Source organism: Oncorhynchus nerka, linkage group LG8, assembly GCF_034236695.1.
Source record: "Oncorhynchus nerka isolate Pitt River linkage group LG8, Oner_Uvic_2.0, whole genome shotgun sequence".
In the NCBI taxonomy this organism is placed as follows: Eukaryota; Metazoa; Chordata; class Actinopteri; order Salmoniformes; family Salmonidae; genus Oncorhynchus; species Oncorhynchus nerka.
In genome coordinates, this window is record NC_088403.1 from 23,476,993 (window position 1) to 23,497,698 (window position 20,706).

The 20,706-nt window shown below is 43.5% G+C and overlaps 2 protein-coding genes across 3 annotated transcripts in view; one reads left to right on the forward strand and one right to left on the reverse strand.

Moving 5' to 3' along the window:
• Positions 1–6,551, forward strand: part of LOC115132983 (pleiotrophin-like) — a 49,299-nt gene extending 42,748 nt beyond the window's left edge. For both annotated transcript variants that reach the window (XM_029665759.2, XM_029665760.2), the window contains exon 5: positions 5,751–6,551. In XM_029665759.2, the coding sequence (XP_029521619.1) occupies positions 5,751–5,806 (56 nt within the window). In that variant the 3' untranslated portion in view covers positions 5,807–6,551. The remainder of the gene's footprint in view (positions 1–5,750) is intronic.
• A 166-nt stretch (positions 6,552–6,717) lies between these two features.
• LOC115132984 (muscarinic acetylcholine receptor M2-like) overlaps positions 6,718–20,706 on the reverse strand; it is a 95,879-nt gene continuing 81,890 nt past the window's right edge. The window contains exon 3 of the mRNA XM_029665762.2: positions 6,718–16,516. Within this exon, the coding sequence (XP_029521622.1) occupies positions 14,935–16,452 (1,518 nt within the window). The 5' untranslated portion in view covers positions 16,453–16,516 and the 3' untranslated portion in view covers positions 6,718–14,934. The remainder of the gene's footprint in view (positions 16,517–20,706) is intronic.

Genomic DNA, 20,706 nt, shown 5'->3' on the forward strand with positions numbered 1-20,706 from the left:
CAGTATATGACTTGGCTTGGTACTGTATATGACTTGGCTTGGTACTGTATATGACTTGGCTTGGTACTGTATATGACTTGGCTTGGTACAGTATATGACTTGGCTTGGTACAGTATATGACTTGGCTTGGTACAGTATATGACTTGGCTTGGTACTGTATATGACTTGGCTTGGTACAGTATATGACTTGGCTTGGTACTGTATATGACTTGGCTTGGTACTGTATATGACTTGGCTTGGTACTGTATATGACTTGGCTTGGTACAGTATATGACTTGGCTTGGTACTGTATATGACTTGGCTTGGTACTGTATATGACTTGGCTTGGTACTGTATATGACTTGGCTTGGTACTGTATATGACTTGGCTTGGTACAGTATATGACTTGGCTTCGTACAGTATATGACTTGGCTTGGTACTGTATATGACTTGGCTTGGTACAGTATATGACTTGGCTTGGTACTGTATATGACTTGGCTTGGTACAGTATATGACTTGGCTTTCATGACTGTATATGACTTGGCTTGGTACAGTACATGACTTGGCTTGGTACTGTATATGACTTGGCTTGGTACAGTATATGACTTGGCTTCGTACAGTATATGACTTGGCTTGGTACTGTATATGACTTGGCTTGGTACAGTATATGACTTGGCTTGGTACTGTATATGACTTGGCTTGGTACAGTATATGACTTGGCTTCATACTGTATATGACTTGGCTTGGTACAGTACATGACTTGGCTTGGTACTGTATATGACTTGGCTTGGTACAGTATATGACTTGGCTTGGTACTGTATATGACTTGGCTTGGTACAGTATATGATTTGGCTTGGTACTGTATATGACTTGGCTTGGTACAGTATATGACTTGGCTTCGTACAGTATATGACTTGGCTTGGTACTGTATATGACTCAAATCAAATCAAATCAAATTTTATTTGTCACATACACATGGTTAGCAGATGTTAGTGCGAGTGTAGCGAAATGCTTGTGCTTCTAGTTCCGACAATGCAGTAATAACCAACAAGTAATCTAACTAACAATTCCAAAACTACTGTCTTATACACAGTGTAAGGGGATAAAGAATATGTACATAAGGATATATGAATGAGTGATGGTACAGGGCAGCATACAGTAGATGGTATCGAGTACAGTATATACATATGAGATGAGTATGTAGACAAAGTAAACAAAGTGGCATAGTTAAAGTGGCTAGTGATACATGTATTACATAAGGATGCTGCAGACAGGGTTTCACAGCTCTCTGTTCTGAGGACAGAAAACATCACAAAGAAACGGGGTTCATTATACTCAAATCAGAGAGCACGGAATATTACGTTGCTATATGTCTTTTTTGTTGTTGCTAAGGACTGGAACTGAAGAATCTTTTCAAAATGTCCTCCCACAAAGGTACATGCCCTATCCAGAGTAACCTACTCCCCTTCTCTGACAATTTTAGCTAATAATAATGTTTATAATTTTCAAAATATATTTACTTACTTGAATAGCTTCTCCAACTGCATCTGTTTTCTGGGTCCAGCGGAGTCAATCACCACCTTCCGGAGATACCTGAAACCCCACCTCTTTAAGGAATACCTAGGATAGGATAAAGTAATCCTTCTCACCCCCCCTTAAAAGACTTAGATGCACTATTGTAAAGTGGCTGTTCCACTGGATGTCATAAGGTGAAAGCACCAATTTGTAAGTCGCTCTGGATAAGAGCGTCTGCTAAATGACTTAAATGTAAATGTAAATGATACAGTCAATGATATAGAGTACAGTATATACGTATGCATATCAGATGAATAATGTAGGGTAAGTAACATTATATAAGGTAGCATTGTTTAAAGTGGCTAGTGATATATTTACATCATTTCCCATCAATTCCCATTATTAAAGTGGCTGGAGTTGGGTCAGTGTCAATGTCAGTGTGTTGGCAGCAGCCACTCAATGTTAGTGGTGGCTCTTTAACAGTCTGATGGCCTTGAGATAGAAGCTGTTTTTCAGTCTCTCGGTCCCAGCTTTGATGCACCTGTACTGACCTCGCCTTCTGGATGATAGCGGGGTGAACAGGCAGTGGCTCGGGTGGTTGATGTACTTGATGATCTTTATGGCCTTCCTGTAACATCGGGTGGTGTAGGTGTCCTGGAGGGCAGGTAGTTTGCCCCCGGTGATGCGTTGTGCAGAGCTCACTACCCTCTGGAGAGCCTTACGGTTGAGGGCGGAGCAGTTGCCGTACCAGGCGGTGATACAGCCCGCCAGGATGCTCTCGATTGTGCATCTGTAGAAGTTTGTGAGTGCTTTTGGTGACAAGCCGAATTTCTTCAGCCTCCTGAGGTTGAAGAGGCGCTGCTGCGCCTTCTTCACGACGCTGTCTGTGTGAGTGGACCAATTCAGTTTGTCTGTGATGTGTATGCCGAGGAACTTAAAACTTGCTACCCTCTCCACTACTGTTCCATCGATGTGGATAGGGGTGTTCCCTCTGCTGTTTCCTGAAGTCCACAATCATCTCCTTAGTTTTGTTGACGTTGAGTGTGAGGTTATTTTCCTGACACCACACTCCGAGGGCCCTCACCTCCTCCCTGTAGGCCGTCTCGTCGTTGTTGGTAATCAAGCCTACCACTGTTGTGTCGTCCGCAAACTTGATGATTGAGTCGGAGGCGTGCGTGACCACGCAGTCGTGGGTGAACAGGGAGTACAGGAGAGGGCTCAGAACGCACCTTGTGGGGCCCCGTGTTGAGGATCAGCGGGGAGGAGATGTTGTTGCCTACCCTCACCACCTGGGGCGGCCCGTCAGGAAGTCCAGTACCCAGTTGCACAGGGCGGGGTCGAGACCCAGGGTCTCGAGCTTGATGACGAGCTTGGAGGGTACTATGGTGTTGAATGCCGAGCTGTAGTCGATGAACAGCATTCTCACATAGGTATTCCTCTTGTCCAAATGGGTTATGGCAGTGTGCAGTGTGGTTGAGATTGCATCGTCTGTGGACCTATTTGGGCGGTAAGCAAATTGGAGTGGGTCTAGGGTGTCAGGTAGGGTGGAGGTGATATGGTCCTTGACTAGTCTCTCAAAGCACTTCATGATGACGGAAGTGAGTGCTACGGGGTGGTAGTCGTTTAGCTCAGTTACCTTAGCTTTCTTGGGAACAGGAACAATGGTGGCCCTCTTGATGCATGTGGGAACATCAGACTGGTATAGGGATTGATTGAATATGTCCGTAAACACACCGGCCAGCTGGTCTGCGCATGCTCTGAGGGCGCGGCTGGGGATGCCGTCTGGGCCTGCAGCCTTGCGAGGGTTAACACGTTTAAATGTCTTACTCACCTCGGCTGCAGTGAAGGAGAGACCGCATGTTTTCGTTGCAGGCCGTGTCAGTGGCACTGTATTGTCCTCAAAGCGGGCAAAAAAGTTATTTAGTCTGCCTGGGAGCAAGACATCCTGGTCCGTGACTGGGCTGGGTTTCTTCTTGTAGTCCGTGATTGACTGTAGACCCTGCCACATGCCTCTTGTGTCTGAGCCGTTGAATTGAGATTCTACTTTGTCTCTGTACTGACGCTTAGCTTGTTTGATAGCCTTGCGGAGGGAATAGCTGCACTGTTTGTATTCGGTCATGTTACCAGACACCTTGCCCTGATTAAAAGCAGTGGTTCGCGCTTTCAGTTTCACGCGAATGCTGCCATCAATCCACGGTTTCTGGTTAGGGAATGTTTTTATCGTTGCTATGGGAACGACATCTTCAACGCACGCTCTAATGAACTCGCACACCGAATCAGCGTATTCGTCAATATTGTTATCTGACGCAGTACGAAACATGTCCCAGTCCACGTGATGGAACCAGCGTTGGACAGACCTCAGCGTGGGAGCCTCTTGTTTAAGTTTGTATATGACTTGGCTTGGTACTGTATATGACTTGGCTTGGTACAGTATATGACTTGGCTTCGTACTGTATATGACTTGGCTTGGTACTGTATATGACTTGGCTTGGTACAGTATATGACTTGGCTTGGTACAGTATATGACTTGGCTTCGTACAGTATATGACTTGGCTTGGTACTGTATATGACTTGGCTTGGTACAGTACATGACTTGGCTTGGTACAGTACATGACTTGGCTTCGTACAGTATATGACTTGGCTTGGTACTGTATATGACTTGGCTTGGTACAGTATATGATTTGGCTTGGTACAGTACATGACTTGTTTTGGTACAGTATATGACTTGGCTTGGTACTGTATATGACTTGGCTTGGTACAGTATATGACTTGGCTTGGTACTGTATATGACTTGGCTTGGTACAGTATATGACTTGGCTTCGTACTGTATATGACTTGGCTTCGTACTGTATATGACTTGGCTTGGTACAGTATATGACTTGGCTTGGTACTGTATATGACTTGGCTTGGTACTGTATATGACTTGGCTTGGTACAGTATATGACTTGGCTTCATACTGTATATGACTTGGCTTGGTACAGTACATGACTTGGCTTGGTACTGTATATGACTTGGCTTGGTACTGTATATGACTTGGCTTGGTACTGTATATGACTTGGCTTGGTACAGTATATGACTTGGCTTGGTACTGTATATGACTTGGCTTGGTAGAGTATATGACTTGGCTTCGTACTGTATATGACTTGGCTTGGTACAGTACATGACTTGGCTTGGTACAGTATATGACTTGGCTTGGTACAGTATATGACTTGGCTTGGTACAGTACATGACTTGCCTTGGTACAGTATATGATTTGGCTTGGCACTGCATATTGGCTAATGCTGCATTGGTGGTGAATAGATCGATTCATGTGCTGTAAATTTAAATCCAGTTTGGATCGTTCTAATATGTTGCAGTGGAGCAGCAACGTACAGTAGTATTGATGGAGTGTTTCAATGTTTTATGTTGAGGACGTTTTTCTCAGATTAGCTGGAGAGGGTGGCAAGGCTTTCATCAACAAACTGACGTGGGAGGACCTTAAATTAGTGGCAGGTGGGAACTTGCTTTAGATCAGGTACAAAACAAACAGGTGTTGATTAGCCAGTTGACATCCTCGTCTGTTACCGCCCACCAACAACATCCCACCCTGTAATCTACAATGATAGGAGCTCCTGGGGGAAACAGACTATAGATGAGTCCTGCCTTTTCCTTGTTGTTTACTTTCCCCCTCACGCTCTTCTAAACACAGACAGACAGACAGACAGACAGACAGACAGACACACAGACAGACAGACAGACAGACACACAGACAGACAGACAGACAGACAGACAGACAGACAGACAGACAGACAGACAGACAGACAGACAGACAGACAGACAGACAGACAGACACACAGACACACAGACACACAGACACACAGACACACAGACACACAGACACACAGACACACAGACAGAGAGGCAGGCAGACAGACAGACAAGCAGACAGGAAGGAAGGCATATAGACAAGCAGACGTGCAGACAGATCGACAGATAGACAGATGGATAGATAGATAGCAGAATATATGTATGGAGGGTGGGGTATGTTGCTCCTGTTCATCAGACCAGAGACTGGGGTATTTACTGTGGTTCCTGTCATGGCTGTCAGGTACTAAAGCCACTCTTGTGGGACGATGATAAAGCACTTTTCATGTTTGTCCACATGCACAGTAAACCTGCAGTCCTCAGGCCAGCGGTAGGATTAACAACACGACTGACTGCAGGGTAAGTGACAGTATGGATGTAGATTCTAACCTGATGCCCACCTGTTCTTGCAGATGCCAAGAAGCCGAAGCGGGATGGGAAGAAGAGGGAGCGCACTCCGATGGACTAGTGGTGCATCATGGGAATCAGGAAATGGAAGTTGATGCTTATACTGCCCTATCTCAGCATGGTTCCTATTTGTTTGTCCTGTAGGTTTATAGGGGCCTGTAGCAGCTACACAACAAAGAGTTGGATAGTAGTGATAAAATGTATTTCTTTCCAAATTTCTCATAGGAAAATCTTGTAGGCGATTTCATACTTTGCGTGAATAATACAAATTAAGCATTTCTTACTAAAATGCTTACCTTATAACATTTTTCAGGGTCATATTGTTCATATTACATAACATCCTTTTTGTTTGAGGTGACAAAACGATTCTCACTCAAATAAAAAATAATTTCTTGCATGTCTTGATTTAAAGCAGCTTAAAGTTAAAACCTCATGGGGTTTTAAAGGTTATTTTGCTGGTACCCTCAACAGCAAAATTGCTAACAACTTTTCTAACAGTTTTTGAGGGTGTACATTAATAAGAAACATAAGTACTCATTGATGTAAAGGAAATTCCTTTCCTAATGTTATCTACAGTGAAAGATGTAAACTTTTGTCAACTTTTGTATAAATTAGCTAATGTTCTGTACAGCTGTTAGTGTGTAAGAGCTTGTGTCCAGTATTAGTTCTGGTTCTCCTGCTATTATACCTCACTTTGTAGTTCCCCCGCTCTCCAGTTGAACTCAGAATAAAACTGTTATTGTAGTTTACAACTGGAGTTGACCTGTCCTAATCATCGATTACATTAAAAAACAACAACTTTGAAATGATGTCCAAATATGTGTGATGTTTACTCACCTTGATTGAAGTAATTTCATGTTCATATGAAATTATGGAGGCTTAATATGAAAGCTATTTCCAATTCCGACCTAACAAGTGATACATTTCTCCACACCACTATCATTTCAATAATCTGGACACAAAATGCCATGAAACATTTTTCATACATTTTATTTGAATTGATTTAAAAAATGAATACGCCACCATAAATCCACTGAATATGGTTAATATTTTACAGCTTCATAAGTGAGTGAGTGGCCAGTGATATTAACACTCAGCTTCATTGTCCAGAACTATTAAACAATCAACTAATGGCGCAAAGGAAATCATTAACATTATTACTGTACATTAGGGGTGAGGGAGTATCATATTAGGACAAGGGAGGGTGAGAAGGGAAGGGAACATTCAGATAGCTATTAAACACGTGTAGACTTATATACATTTCAACTGTACCTCATCCAAATGACATATAATGTATACTATAGAGATATATACAATTCAAATAATACGTTTTAAACAGACAATATATCGACTGTATTAGGAGCCATGAGGCACAGCGGATGAGAGCACAATGATTCGATTTACATACTGACGCAAATGAAAAATGAACACCCTGTACACTCGTAAGAAAAAAAAAGGTGCTATCTGGAACCTTAAAGGGTTCTTCGGCTGTCCCCATAGGAGAACCCTTTTAAGAACTATTTTTGGTTCCAAGTAGAACCCTTTTGGTTCCAAGACAGAGCCCTTTTGGGTTTCATGTAGGACCCTTTCCACAGAGGGTTCTACTTGGAACCAAAAAGGGTTCTCCCTGGAACCAAAAAGGGTTCTCCTATGGGGACAGCTGAAGAACCCTTTTGGAAGAGTGTACACTGCTGTATATACATTTTCCACCATATAAGTTTTCATCATTTGTATTCCATTTGTCCATTTGAAGAGATATTTAAATGAAGTCGCACCTACAATGGTTCAAAATGGTTCATTCCCTCGAGACAAGACTTTGAATATGTTTCAATAACAATTCCCCCAGATATCTGGAAGAGGTCCAGATGTTTCCAATACTACACTGCATGTTGTAGCAGCTGGTCTCACAGTTTCTCCCTACGGTCAGTCTGTGTCCCTTTTCACTCATCACTCATTTACAAGTTGAGACAAAATGGATGCCGAACACACATCCCTTGGCTGATCATCAGCACTTCATTGTTTGTCAGTAATGGGGGTTTTTCTCTACAGATTCAGCAGGTTACCACTTGACTCTCCTCTTCGACTGATCGTCAGTCTCACAAAGCCCAAACGTGGGACAGAGTAAAAAAAAGAAGTTAAGTGGGACAGTTGAGTGTACTTTAGTTCAGTTTTAAATGTCACACAGCAGTGGTCCGTTCTCTCAGAATTGCATTTGTTTTCTCATTTACTTAACGATGTTTCTTTCTTTCCCGCCATAATATTGTCACTCCAACAAAACACATGTTCAGTCTGGATGCAGTACTCATCTAACACATACTGATACACTGTTCAATTCTAGATTTTGTACAACAATATAATAGATATAGCTTTATAAAACGTGATACAAAATGTACAGTATGATGATCACATTGTGTTTACATGTGTTTAGGCAAAAATAAATGTTTGTCTTGTAAATCTTTATCTTTCAGAGTGTGTCTTTGGAAGCCACTTGCTTTTGAGACACTTTTCAAACAGGGAATGTGAGGTGAGGACAGAAGCAACATTGTTTGTTGAATCCTTTAGTGTTTCTTACCCCCTGAACGCAATGTGCGGCTTGTGTTTCTATGGGGTTGTGTTTATTTACAGATGCCACTTGGTGCTTTGACATGCTAAGGGTCTCTTATAGAGCAAAGCAAAGCAAAGCAAAGCACACACACTCATTTGTACATACAGACAGACAGACAGACAGACAGACAGACAGACAGACAGACAGACAGACAGACAGACAGACAGAGATGCCCATAGGGGGCATAGAGACAGGTGCCCCCCTCAGATTTGTCCTGTTTAATTAATTTATATGTATGTATGTATGTATGTATGTGTGTGTGTGTGTGTGTGTGTGTGTATGTGTGTATGTATGTGTGTGTGGTTGTCGTTGTTTTCTCTGTAATATTACTAGCCACCTAGCAATTCTATAAAGTTGGTTTTAGCCCAGATAGGTTCCCAATCTCCCGACCGCATAAATAGCTACCATGAAGCCACTTCAGGCAATCAAGTTCGAGTAGCTAGCTTGTCTAACTATCTTAGCTGGCATGCCTGCTGGCAAGGTTGGCAGACTTTAGAAAAGCAAGCGTTTACTAAATGTACTGAATAAGACTCACATTCCTTTCAATCTTTTACCCAGATTTTAGCAGAGATGCAGAGAAGCATATTTAGTTTGTTTTAAAAAAGAACCACCAGTAAGGAGGATACAGACAGCTCAAGAGGTATGCGTAGATATGCAGAAAAATAGACACATTTTGACATATAATGAAGCATAATTATTATGTCTCTAGACTGCAGAAAAAAAGCTATTTCAGGTGTTTGAAAAATGTCAAATTAGCCCCTCTCAGGACCACCCCCAGCCGTCTTCACATACATTTTTGGGGTGCATGACATCCCTGCACACACACACACACACACACACACACACACACACACACACACACACACACACACACACACACACGTTAAAGTACCCTCCAAACCTCCAGGGATGAATTAGATACGTTTTCCCCCTTTTACAAAACCTATGCCTTCTACGACCACAACGAAGGAGAAAATAAACATTTTAGACTTTAGATGATCTTGTGCTTTTCTACATCTATGACTGTCACCTTAAATTACACCACCATCTAACAAAGATTTCATCAACTGAAAATATAAAACATCAATTTAAACATCAATGAGCAATTATAAGAATGGGTAATAAGTAATAAGGCACTTCAAATTGCTCAGTATACAATGTGGCGATATATTTGTCTGTTCAGATACACTTCATATACCACATCACCTTGGAAACACGGCTAGAAGTGGCAGAAGCAGCCCAACTATCTCAACTAGAAACAGAGACTCAGGATGCTACCATCCAAACAACACAGTAACAATCTAAATAAATACTCTTTCACACACTTGTCAAGTACACTATCAAAACATCACAATTCTAACTAACTAACTACTAAACCAAAACAATCCCCCAACATTTAATCAATCACAATCAAACATTTAGGGAAAAATACATCTCCCTAAAAAGGTTTAGCCCTTTGAAACAAGCCGTGTGAAGAGGAGCCCAGCTAGCTCAGACGACACATGATGATCTGTTGACGCCATGGAGACAATGTTTATGTGATGAAAGGGAAATATACAGTACCAGTGGAATGAGGCTCTTTGTACGTTGACAAGTGAATCCACTCAATGAGAAATACACCCCCCCACATGGACAGAGAGCATGTCCTGTTGTTACAGTATGGTAATAAAAAGTCTAGCCAAAATCCATCAGAGTTACTGTACTCCATCACCTTGTTTCCATCATTCTCTAGACTATACAGTAACGTGTGATTCCTGAAGGACGGGTTATTTATTTTGTGGAAACCTTTGGCTGACCCCCTTTGGCTGAAATGGCTGACAGTATCCAAACATGGTACCTAAGATGTGAGAGCCTGTTGTGTATCCTGTGGACGACAGGCCGCCTCTCTGCAACTGTGACTACAAATGCGGGCTTATCAGACCGTACAAAGTGGGCAGCGCAGGATTTCTTTGGTCCTGTTAGTCAAACAATATGCTGTTGACAGGTGAGGAGTGCTAAAGGGGTGTGAGCTTTCCACTTTGTCTGAAAGCAGCTGAAAGAGCATTCCGCTGAGACTCAGTGAGTGACAGCCATCTTGTCTGGGGGCGGTGAACCCTGTCCCTCCATTGGTGATAAATGGCTGTCACTTTCCATCAAACACCCGGATAACTGTTCTCTAAAAAGACCCAGACCACCAGTTGTGTTGGAGAGCACTTACTTTCCTGCTGGTATCACTCAAACAACAGCTTAAACTGAGCTGAATCAGACATTCCGTTCTGGGAAGCTAGGAGGCTCTTAGCAACACCAACCACTGAGACATGTGACAGATGACACCCAGACATGGGTCCACTTATCAACCTGACGGATGGCTGGATTGTAAACTTGGATGGGTGCCTCGCGCACACTGCTGGGCTCAGGCAGTTGAACAGATTGACTGAATTATACGAGCCAGGCTTCCAGAGGACAACCTGCATTTAAATAAGGAAGATTGCAAGGATTCAGATGATCTTCATCCTCTTCCACTTCCTTTGCCATCACTATTTCCATTAAAAGCAGAATTTATTAATAATTACTCATGACCTAAATGTTGTGTTATTTTGACGCCTCTAGTGAATTTGCAGTAGGTTGCGTTGTCTTTTATCTTTATAATATTGGGGGCGATGTTAGTCATAACAATGTCATTAAGGGGGAGGAGACATTGGGGGACAATGTCAGAGAGAGAGAGCGAGAGAGAGAGAGCGCGAGCGAGAGAGAACGAGAGAGCGAGAGAGAGATCGAGAGAGAGAGAGAGAACGAGAGAGAGAGAGCGAGCGAGCGAGAGAACGAGAGAGAGAACGAAAGAGTGAGAGAGAGCGAGAGAACGAGAGAGCGAGAGATAGATAGAGATAGAGAGGGATAGATAGTAAATGTAAATATGATGTTCCTTATGTTTCACAGGCCTTTAAACAATGCCTGATATAGGGGACGTCACAGTCACACATAACGGGATCAGGAGCAAGTGGGACACTAAGTGGGACGGGAGGGGCTGTGTAAATTGAGCACGTAATAGCCAATCTTTAATCTCCAGTCGGTGTTCCACATCATTTTATAATCTGATCAGGCTCATGGTGAGTTTCCATTAAAGGCTTGTCCCATATCTCTCTTTAAGGAGACTGCCTTAAGGGGCTGCTCAATGCTGGTGTCATTTTCTGTTAAGCCCCCCTAGCAACCAACGTGGCGACCATCCCATGGCTGCTTTATATTCATTACTTAAATTGGAATACATTAGCATGTCAGAGATAAATGGACTGTGTTGAAGATCAGCATGCTCTGGATGAAATGAATGGACACAAACAGTATGACACAAAAACATGGGAATTCTAGTATTGTATTATTTCTAACGTCATTAGACTGTGATCTCATTAAAACAGACATACACAAACAGTACAGACTTCATCTATATTCTATATTCATGTGATGAAACACACACACACACACACACACACACACACACACACACACACACACACACACACACACACACACACACACACACACACACACTTGTACAGCTAACCTTGTGGGGACACACAATTCAGTCCAATTCAAAATCTTATTTTCCCTAACCCCTAAACCTAAACTTAAAACTAACCCTAACCCATACTCTTATCCTAACCCTAACCTTAACCCAAAAACCTAGCCTTAACTCTAACCCTAGCTCCTAACCCTAACATGCTGACCACACCGCTCACATCGCGTGCGCTCGTTGCAAAATAAATTTAAACATACATGTTATTCAATTATTGCACGCCCCACTGCTCGCAAGCGCCAACGAGTGTCTACGTTCCCAAGCACTAAAATATATGTTTTATTTGTGACGCTGAACACGGTGCAAGTCCTGCCTCTCCCATCTCCTCATTGGTTTATAGAAGCAGATACCCATGTGCCATCTCCTCATTGGTTATACCCACATGGGTGATTGAAAGATGAACTGAGTTCGGTTGGTCGTCGATGTAACTATAAACTACATAAGTCCAAAAAAGACAAAGCCTGGAAGGAGGAGCGATGACTAGAAACGATTCGGTTGACCGTTTTATGTGTGGATTAATTGTTGGAGTAGAGGACCTTGTGCACTTCAGGTAAAATAACAACTCAACGTTTATATCCCAGGACAAATTAGCTAGCAACAGCAAGCTAGCTAAATAGGACAAATTAGCTAGCAACAGCAAGCTAGCTAAATAGGACAAATTAGCTAGCAACTGCAAGCTAGCTAAATAGGACAAATTAGCTAGCAACTGCAAGCTAGCTAGCTAAATTGCCATAAATGTTTAATACTTTTTGACCTGTCCCCAAATGAATATAATTGGTTCAGAGTTTGTTTTGATATTTTAACCTGCGTGTCTTGATCGCGTTTGGGGGCACAACATCAATTTTGGCACGATGGCGCACGCGTGCGGTATGGTGTAACCATTGTTACTAACCCTAACCCTTAACATCATTCTAACCTTAACCCTAAACCCCCTAGAAATAGCATTTGACCTCGTGGGAACTAACAAAATGTCTCCAGTTGTTCAAATTTGGTTTGTTTACTAATAGTTAAACACGTCCACACACACACACACACACACACACACACACACACACACACACACACACACACACACACACACACACACACACACACACACACACACACACACACACACACACACACACACACACACACACACACACACACGCACACACGCACGCACGCACACACGCACACACACGCACACACGCACACACACACACGCACACACACACACGCGCACACACACGCAAACACACAGATGTAGATGAATTAGTACATCTAACATCGAGTAGCCCTTATAATTCACAAGGCCATGGCCTGTGATTATTGGTATTTAACCCCATTCTGGGGTAACAACAGAAACATGGACTGAAATAACCTCTAAAATCTTCACGATACTCTTTCAATCACTCTACAACCTTGGTAACCCCTACTCAACGAATACAAACCACCTCTGATGACAGCAAGACAAAATACAATCCTTTTCAATCTTTCTCTTCATTATCAGTCAGGACTGACATACAACAGGCTCTTGTCACAGGCGGTAACATCTGCAACACAGCGGGATTAAATTATGTTGAAAATCCAATCTCAGAGGAATATCCAACTCACCCCTGGAAAAGCACAAGATCCCTTCCTGTATAATTGAATAGGCTTTGGCTCCAAGCCCCTGCCAACTGCCACCCTCTGAATGTATTTACAAGCTCCAAGCATCAACACACTTTTAGAAAACAGGCTCCAAAAGGGTTCTGAAGCTGTCCCCATAGGAGAACCCTTTTTGGTTTCAGATAGAACCCTTTTTGTTTACAGGTAGAACTCTTTTGGGTTCCATGTAGAACTCTCTGTGGAAAGGGTTCTACATGGATCGCAAAAGAGTTCTACTGGATCCAAAAGGGTTCTACCTGGAACCAAAAGGGGTTCTCACAGGGTTCTCCTACCGTGACAGCCAAATAACCCTTTTTGGTTCTAGTTAGCACCTTGTTTTCCTAAGAGTTTAGACTATCTGACTAAAAAAATATCTTAATATACAATCAAATAAACGTCAAACTCTTCACGTAATGAATTGTAAGAGATCAAATCACCGATCATCTAAAAGTATGTGGAAAACGAATAGCAAGCTAAATAATGTAATTGAACAATGCCTTTTTGGATGTTTTTTTAAATGATCTATTTATTTGTTTACAAGTTTTCTAACCTCAGTCCTGCGTTGTGGTGAGAGGTGACCCTGGCCAGGCCTGGTCTCTGTCCTGCTATGCCCTTCAGGGGCCACTTATGGTCCATCCCTGGAGATAGGAAGGCTCCCAGCCATATTACTCAGTCGTATATGAACATGTCAGAGAGGAAGTTTAGACAAGCTGCTCTGCTTTGTGTGCCGCCAACACAGAGTGCCACAGGCATACAGATAACAGTTTGTAGTATGTTCTGTATGTCCTTGTGTTGTGCTGTCTTTACTGGCGGACATCTCCACTGAAACTGTGTGATGGATCATTCTGTCACGCTCAGACTAATGCACACACACACACACACACACACACACACACACACACACACACACACACACACACACACACACACACACACACACACACACACACACACACACACACACACACACACACACACACACTTAGATTTTGCGTATACATTGATATATACAGGTTTCTTTTTTTGACACTGAATTTCAAACGGGAAGTACGTGAATTCAGTCAGCCCTATTTTCCCTTAGAATTCGTCTTGTGCAGTGCAGAGCTCTCTATCCAACTGTCCTTTTCAAGTTCGGTCTATTTGTTCTCCTGGCTGTGTGCTTCTTTGTAAGTCTTATGTCTCAACAGTTGCATCACAAATCTCATTCATCAGAGCCAAACCCAACATGGCTGCAGGATACATGTTCTCTTATGAGCCGTAGAGTAAAAACAAAGGAAAGGGACCACATCATAAACCTCTCTCTCTCTCTCTCTCTCTCTCTCTCTCTCTCTCTCTCTCTCTCTCTCTCTCTCTCTCACACACACACACACACATGCTCACACACTCACATCCACACTCGCATCCATATTCATCTAGCTGACCTAATGTTTTTGTATTGGCAGAGGAGGAGATGTTTGAATGTCTTTTTGAAAGTGACATTGCAGAGGGCATAGCAGGCGGGGTTGATGGTGCTGTTTATGTAGCACAGCCAGTAGCCGATAGTCCAGACTGTGCTGGGGATGCAGCTGGAGCAGAAGGTGTTGATGAGCACCATGACATTGTAAGGGGTCCAGGTGGCCACAAAGGCCACCAGGATGGCCATGATGGTACGGGTCACCTTCTTCTCCCGAGACGGTGGCGCTTTCTTCTTCTTGGGCGGCTGCTTGGTCATCTTCACGATTTTCCGCGCCACGTGGTTCTGCTTCTCCGTGGCGGGGACGATCTCCACCATGGCGTTGGAGGGCGTGTAGCAGTCCCCCTTGGGAGACTTGGTCTTAATCTTGATGCAGGTGAGTTTGGAGCCGCCTGCCTTGGCCCGGTGGCGGGTTGGCTGCTGAACGAGCTCGGTGTTGCAGTTTGCTCTGGATGGCACCGCTTCTTCTTCTTTGTGGTTGGACGCTGCTGCACTGCCAGATGTCGAGTCGTTGGAGCTCTCTTTCTCCTCTCCGTGGGCACAGTTCTCCCTACCCCTGTCCACGCCCTCCATCTCCCCGTCTCCACCCGTGGTGGACGGGCCCTTGCCGTTCTGCAGTTTACCGTCGTGCTGGTTGGCCACGTCATCTATGGCTTCGGTCCTGCCCTGCTCTGTGTCCTCTGCTGTCACGTTGTTGTTGATGGGCTTGGCAGAATTACTGCACCTTGCCTGCTCATGGGACAGGGCCTCTGGGTTGGGCCCTGACGGCTTCCTGGTCTCTTTCTTCACCCGGCTTTTACTGGCTATAGAGATCTGTATGTAGAGAATGACCATGATGATAACGGGCAGGTAGAAGGCTGCGATGGCTGTGCCGAAGGTGACTGCTGCATTAGAGAAGAACTGAATGTAACACTCCCTCTCAGGCACTGTCCGCCCGCCCACGATGAACTGCCAGAAAAGGATGGCCGGGGCCCACAGAATGAAAGACAGGACCCAGGCAGCAGCAATCATCATCCCTGCCATCTTGGTGGTCCTTTTGACAGGGTAGCTGAGGGGCTTTGTGACACAGAAGTATCTGTCAAAACTGATGATGAGTAGGTTCATGACAGATGCGTTACTCACTACATAGTCCAAGGCTAGCCACAGATCACACACCACAGGACCTAAGGGCCAGTAGCCAATCACTATGTATACTGTATACAAGTTCATGGAACACAGCCCGATGATTAGGTCAGCACATGCAAGGCTGAATAAAAAGTAGTTGTTGACAGTCTGTAGGTTCCTATTGACCTTAATGGAAAGCATGACCAGGATATTTCCAATAACAGTGACCAGGCTGAGGGACCCAGCCACCAATACGATGAACACCACCTCCACAGTCTTGTATGGGCTTTCGGGTTCAATGACAGGCCCTGCGTCAGTGCCTTCCGAGGCATTCCAGTAGGTGAAGTTGGTGAAATTGAACATCTCCATTGCATCTGGTCTTGGGGATGTTCTTCTATTCAGTTGGAGTTCAGGCGTTGAATCGCCTTTGCACCTATGGAGGGAAACAGAGGAAAACAATGGATTAGATAATTAAGTAGCCTACATCCATCAAAATTTGAATTTAGAGAAACTACTGAAAACTAGGACTACTTCCACACATATAACATCATTAACATGTATCTTTATTTAATAATAATGAATGTGTGCGACAAGGTGATTAGCGGAGATGTGCTATGAAAACAAAGTTGTTTACAAACAACGACGAGGACTAATGAGATTGTCGAGTTAAAACAAGACATTCGACAACTTGCTGGTGGTATACTGCTGTTGAAAACAGGCCTGGTAAACAAAAACTATTGTAGCCTACATGGGAGGAGATACTTTCAACAGGACAACGAGACAACCAGAGGAGAGGAAGCCACATACTGACAACAGTTACAAGAGAGACCCTTTTTGTCTCAACAAAAGAAAACACCGCAAATTAGATGTATTTCTTCCTATTGTTTACAAAAAAGCAATGGAATTGACAGACCAATACATTTGTCTCTTGTGTTGTGTTAGGTTATCTTACATGCAACAACATCTATTACTGGTAGGCGATGATTCAGTGTAGGCCTAACAGGGCCATGCAGACCTAGCAGGAGCTCCCCACATCTACAGTAGCAATACACTCTCTCACTATGCTGTTCCTTCCACCATTTCACTTGATGCTTTCACCCTGTACCTGATAAGCTATGTGCGCTTCAGGCAGGTAAGAGCTGGTAGTATTATATACAGATGTGTTTCAGGCAGGTAAGAGCTGGTAGTATTTTATCCAGATGTGTTTCAGGCAGGTAAGAGCTGGTAGTATTATATCCAGATGTGTTTCAGGCAGGTAAGAGCTGGTAGTATTATATCCAGATGTGTTTCAGGCAGGTAAGAGCTGGTAGTATTATATCCAGCTGTTTGGCGGACGGGCTCTGCAGCTCAAAGAAAAGACAAATTGATCCATGTGTTTTCAGGCCCCAAGTATTTTACCTTGTTTCGTGGCCTGTAGTCTATCCTGTTAGCCTGCCTCAGACGAAGCTACCAGTCTCACGGTAAAGTGTTTGGAGGGAACATGCTCTCAGAGGGAGGCTCTGCACGTTTGCTACATCTCTGACAGTTTAATAATGGTTCAGCCGATGGCAGGGCGATCTCATTTGGTGTACAGCATCTGACTGAGTTACTCAGATTGTCTCTGAGTAATTTGTCACTTTGAGTAGTTGTTTTGTGATACTGGATGGTTCAGGGCCCTGTTTGACTGTCACAATGCACAATTGGTTGATGTGAATGGGACTTAATGAGGAGGTATTGGCTGACAGCTCATTATCTGACACTGAACAACTCCTTCTATCTTAGGTCCTGCTTTTAGGCTTTTCCCCCTTTAACAGTTGAACACAGCCTCTGAATAACTAGCGATACAGTAATTTACTTATCTGCTCTGACAGAAATCCCTAATCATTGCATTAGGCACAGAGCTAAGCTGGACTAATCCCCATCAAATGTTTAAGTCCACCAATTTATATGTTAAAACATCCAACAATACAAACAGGACACACTTGTGGCTCACTAGAGAGAAGTGGATTAGAGAAAGGAAGTGGATGATTCAGTGAGGAGAGACTGAGGATGGGGGAGTCAGTATGTCCCTCGGCACATCTTTGTCCACCTCCAGCTAACATAAGCCTCGTCCTACACCTGAAATCTCTGCCATAAAAGCCAAAGCTTTGCCCTTCCGGAACCAAACAGAGACAGTCCCAAATCCCTTCTCTGTATTACCATGGCACATAAATGTGGCTTAAGGGCCTCTAGAGAAAGTCTTCTTCTAAATGTCTCCTCACCTTGTCATGGTGACATCACCCTGCTGAAGACATTGCATTCACACTCTACGGAGCCCAGCCAGTCCGTATTTGACATTTCCCTTGAGAGGATGGGACAGATGCCTGATGCCCGATCCGGGGCTGCAGTCTGGTTACTCATTTGACTAAATGGGTAACACCTTATTTGTAGATGCTCTACGGACTATCAGTAACATTTCAACTAACTATCTACTAACCCTAACGCTAGTCCTAACACTAACCGTAACCCTTATCCTAACCCTAAACTTAAGCCTTACCTTAGCCCTTATTTTAAACCTAACCTTAACCCTAGCAAGCAGTTGCTTATCAACAGATAATTTGTTGATAGTATGGCCATTTGTAAAGTATCCGGACTATCCAAATTAAATGTGACCTAGATGGTGTTCAACAAGTGAGTTGGGGTGGGCTTTCTATGTTGTGTATTCTAGGTTTTGTATTTCTGTGTTTGCCCTGTTATGGTTCCAAATCATAGGCAGCTGTCGATCGTTGTCTCTGATTGAGAACCATACTTAGGCAGCCTGTTTTCCCACTATGGGTTGTGGGTAGTTGTTTTCGGTGTCTGTGTTTTACCATACAGAACTGTTTCGGTTTTCATTTATTTCTCTTGTTCTTTTGTATTCAGGTTTCGGTTATATTTCATTAAAATATGGACACTTACCACACTGCGCATTGGTCCGATCTTTCCTAAAACCATTACACCATGTTCATAGCAAGTAATGACTACATCAAGCTTGTGACTACATACTTGTTGGATGCCTTTGCAGTTTGATTTGGTTGTGTTTCAGATTATTTTGTGCCCAATAGAAATTAATGGTAAATAATGTTTTGTGTCATTTTGGAGTCACTTTTATTGTAAATAAGAATAGAATATGTTTCTAAACACTTCTACATTGATGTGGATGCTACCATGATTACGGATAATCCTGTGAATAATGATGAGTGAGAACGTTACAGAGGGTCAGAGTTCATACCCCCAAGACTTGTGTCTTGCCCCTTGAGCTTAATGAGCTGGCCTAGGTTATCCCTGCTTCAAGCGTATTACCCACGGGCATTGATCTTCCAGCCCAGTCCCGATCCCAGAATCCCACTGATACCAGTGGCGTAGAGCTCGGCAGCCGACAGCTGGAGTGGAAGAAACCTTTTTATTAAAAAACACTCGTTGGGTGTCCAGCTCAGGGGTAGGGCGACCCCTAGTTCATCAGGCTCTCCCAGGACTATAAGGCCAGGGAAACTATAAGACCAGAGAAACTATACGATCAGGGGAACTGACCAGGGAAAATATACGATCAGGGGAACTATAAGACCAGGGAAACTATACGATCAGGGGAACTGACCAGGGAAACTATACGATCAGGGGAACTGACCAGGGAAACTATACGACCAGGGGAACTATAAGACAAGGGAAACTATAAGACCAGGGAAACTATATGACCAGGGGAACTATAAGACCAGAGAAGCTATACGACCAGGGGAACTATAAGACCAGGGGAACTATAAGACCAGAGAAACTATACGACCAGGGGAACTGACCAGGGAAACTATAAGACAAGGGAAACTATACGATCAGGGGAACTGACCAGGGAAACTATACGACCAGGGAAACTATAAGATCAGGGGAACTATATGACCAGGGGAACTATATGACCAGGGGAACTATAAGACCAGGGGAACTATACGACCAGGGGAACTATATGACCAGGGGAACTATAAGACCAGGGGAACTATAAGACCAGGGGAACTATAAGACCAGGGGAACTATAAAACCAGGGGAACTATAAGACCAGGGGAACTATAAGACCAGGGAAACTATAAGACCAGGGGAACTATAAGACCAGGGAAACTATACGATCAGGGGAACTGACCAGGGAAACTATAAGACCAGAGAAACTATACGACCAGGGGAACTATAAGACCAGGGGAACTATATGACCAGGGGAACTATAAGACCAGGGAAACTTTATGACCAGGGGAACTATAAGACCAGGGAAACTAAATGACCAGGGGAACTATAAGACAAGGGAAACAAGAAGTCCAGGGGAACTATAAGACCAGGGGAACTATAAGACCAGGGAAACTATAAAACCAGGGAAACTATAAGACCAGGGAAACTATAAGACCAGGGGAACTATAAGACCAGGGAAACTATAAAACCAGGGAAACTATAAGACCAGGGAAACTATATGACCAGGGGAACTATAAGACCAGGGGAACTATAAGACCAGGGGAACTATAAGACCAGGGAAACTATACGATCAGGGGAACTGACCAGGGAAACTATAAGACCAGGGAAACTATAAGACCAGGGAAACTATAAGACCAGGGGAACTATATGACCAGGGGAACTATATGACCAGGGGAACTATAT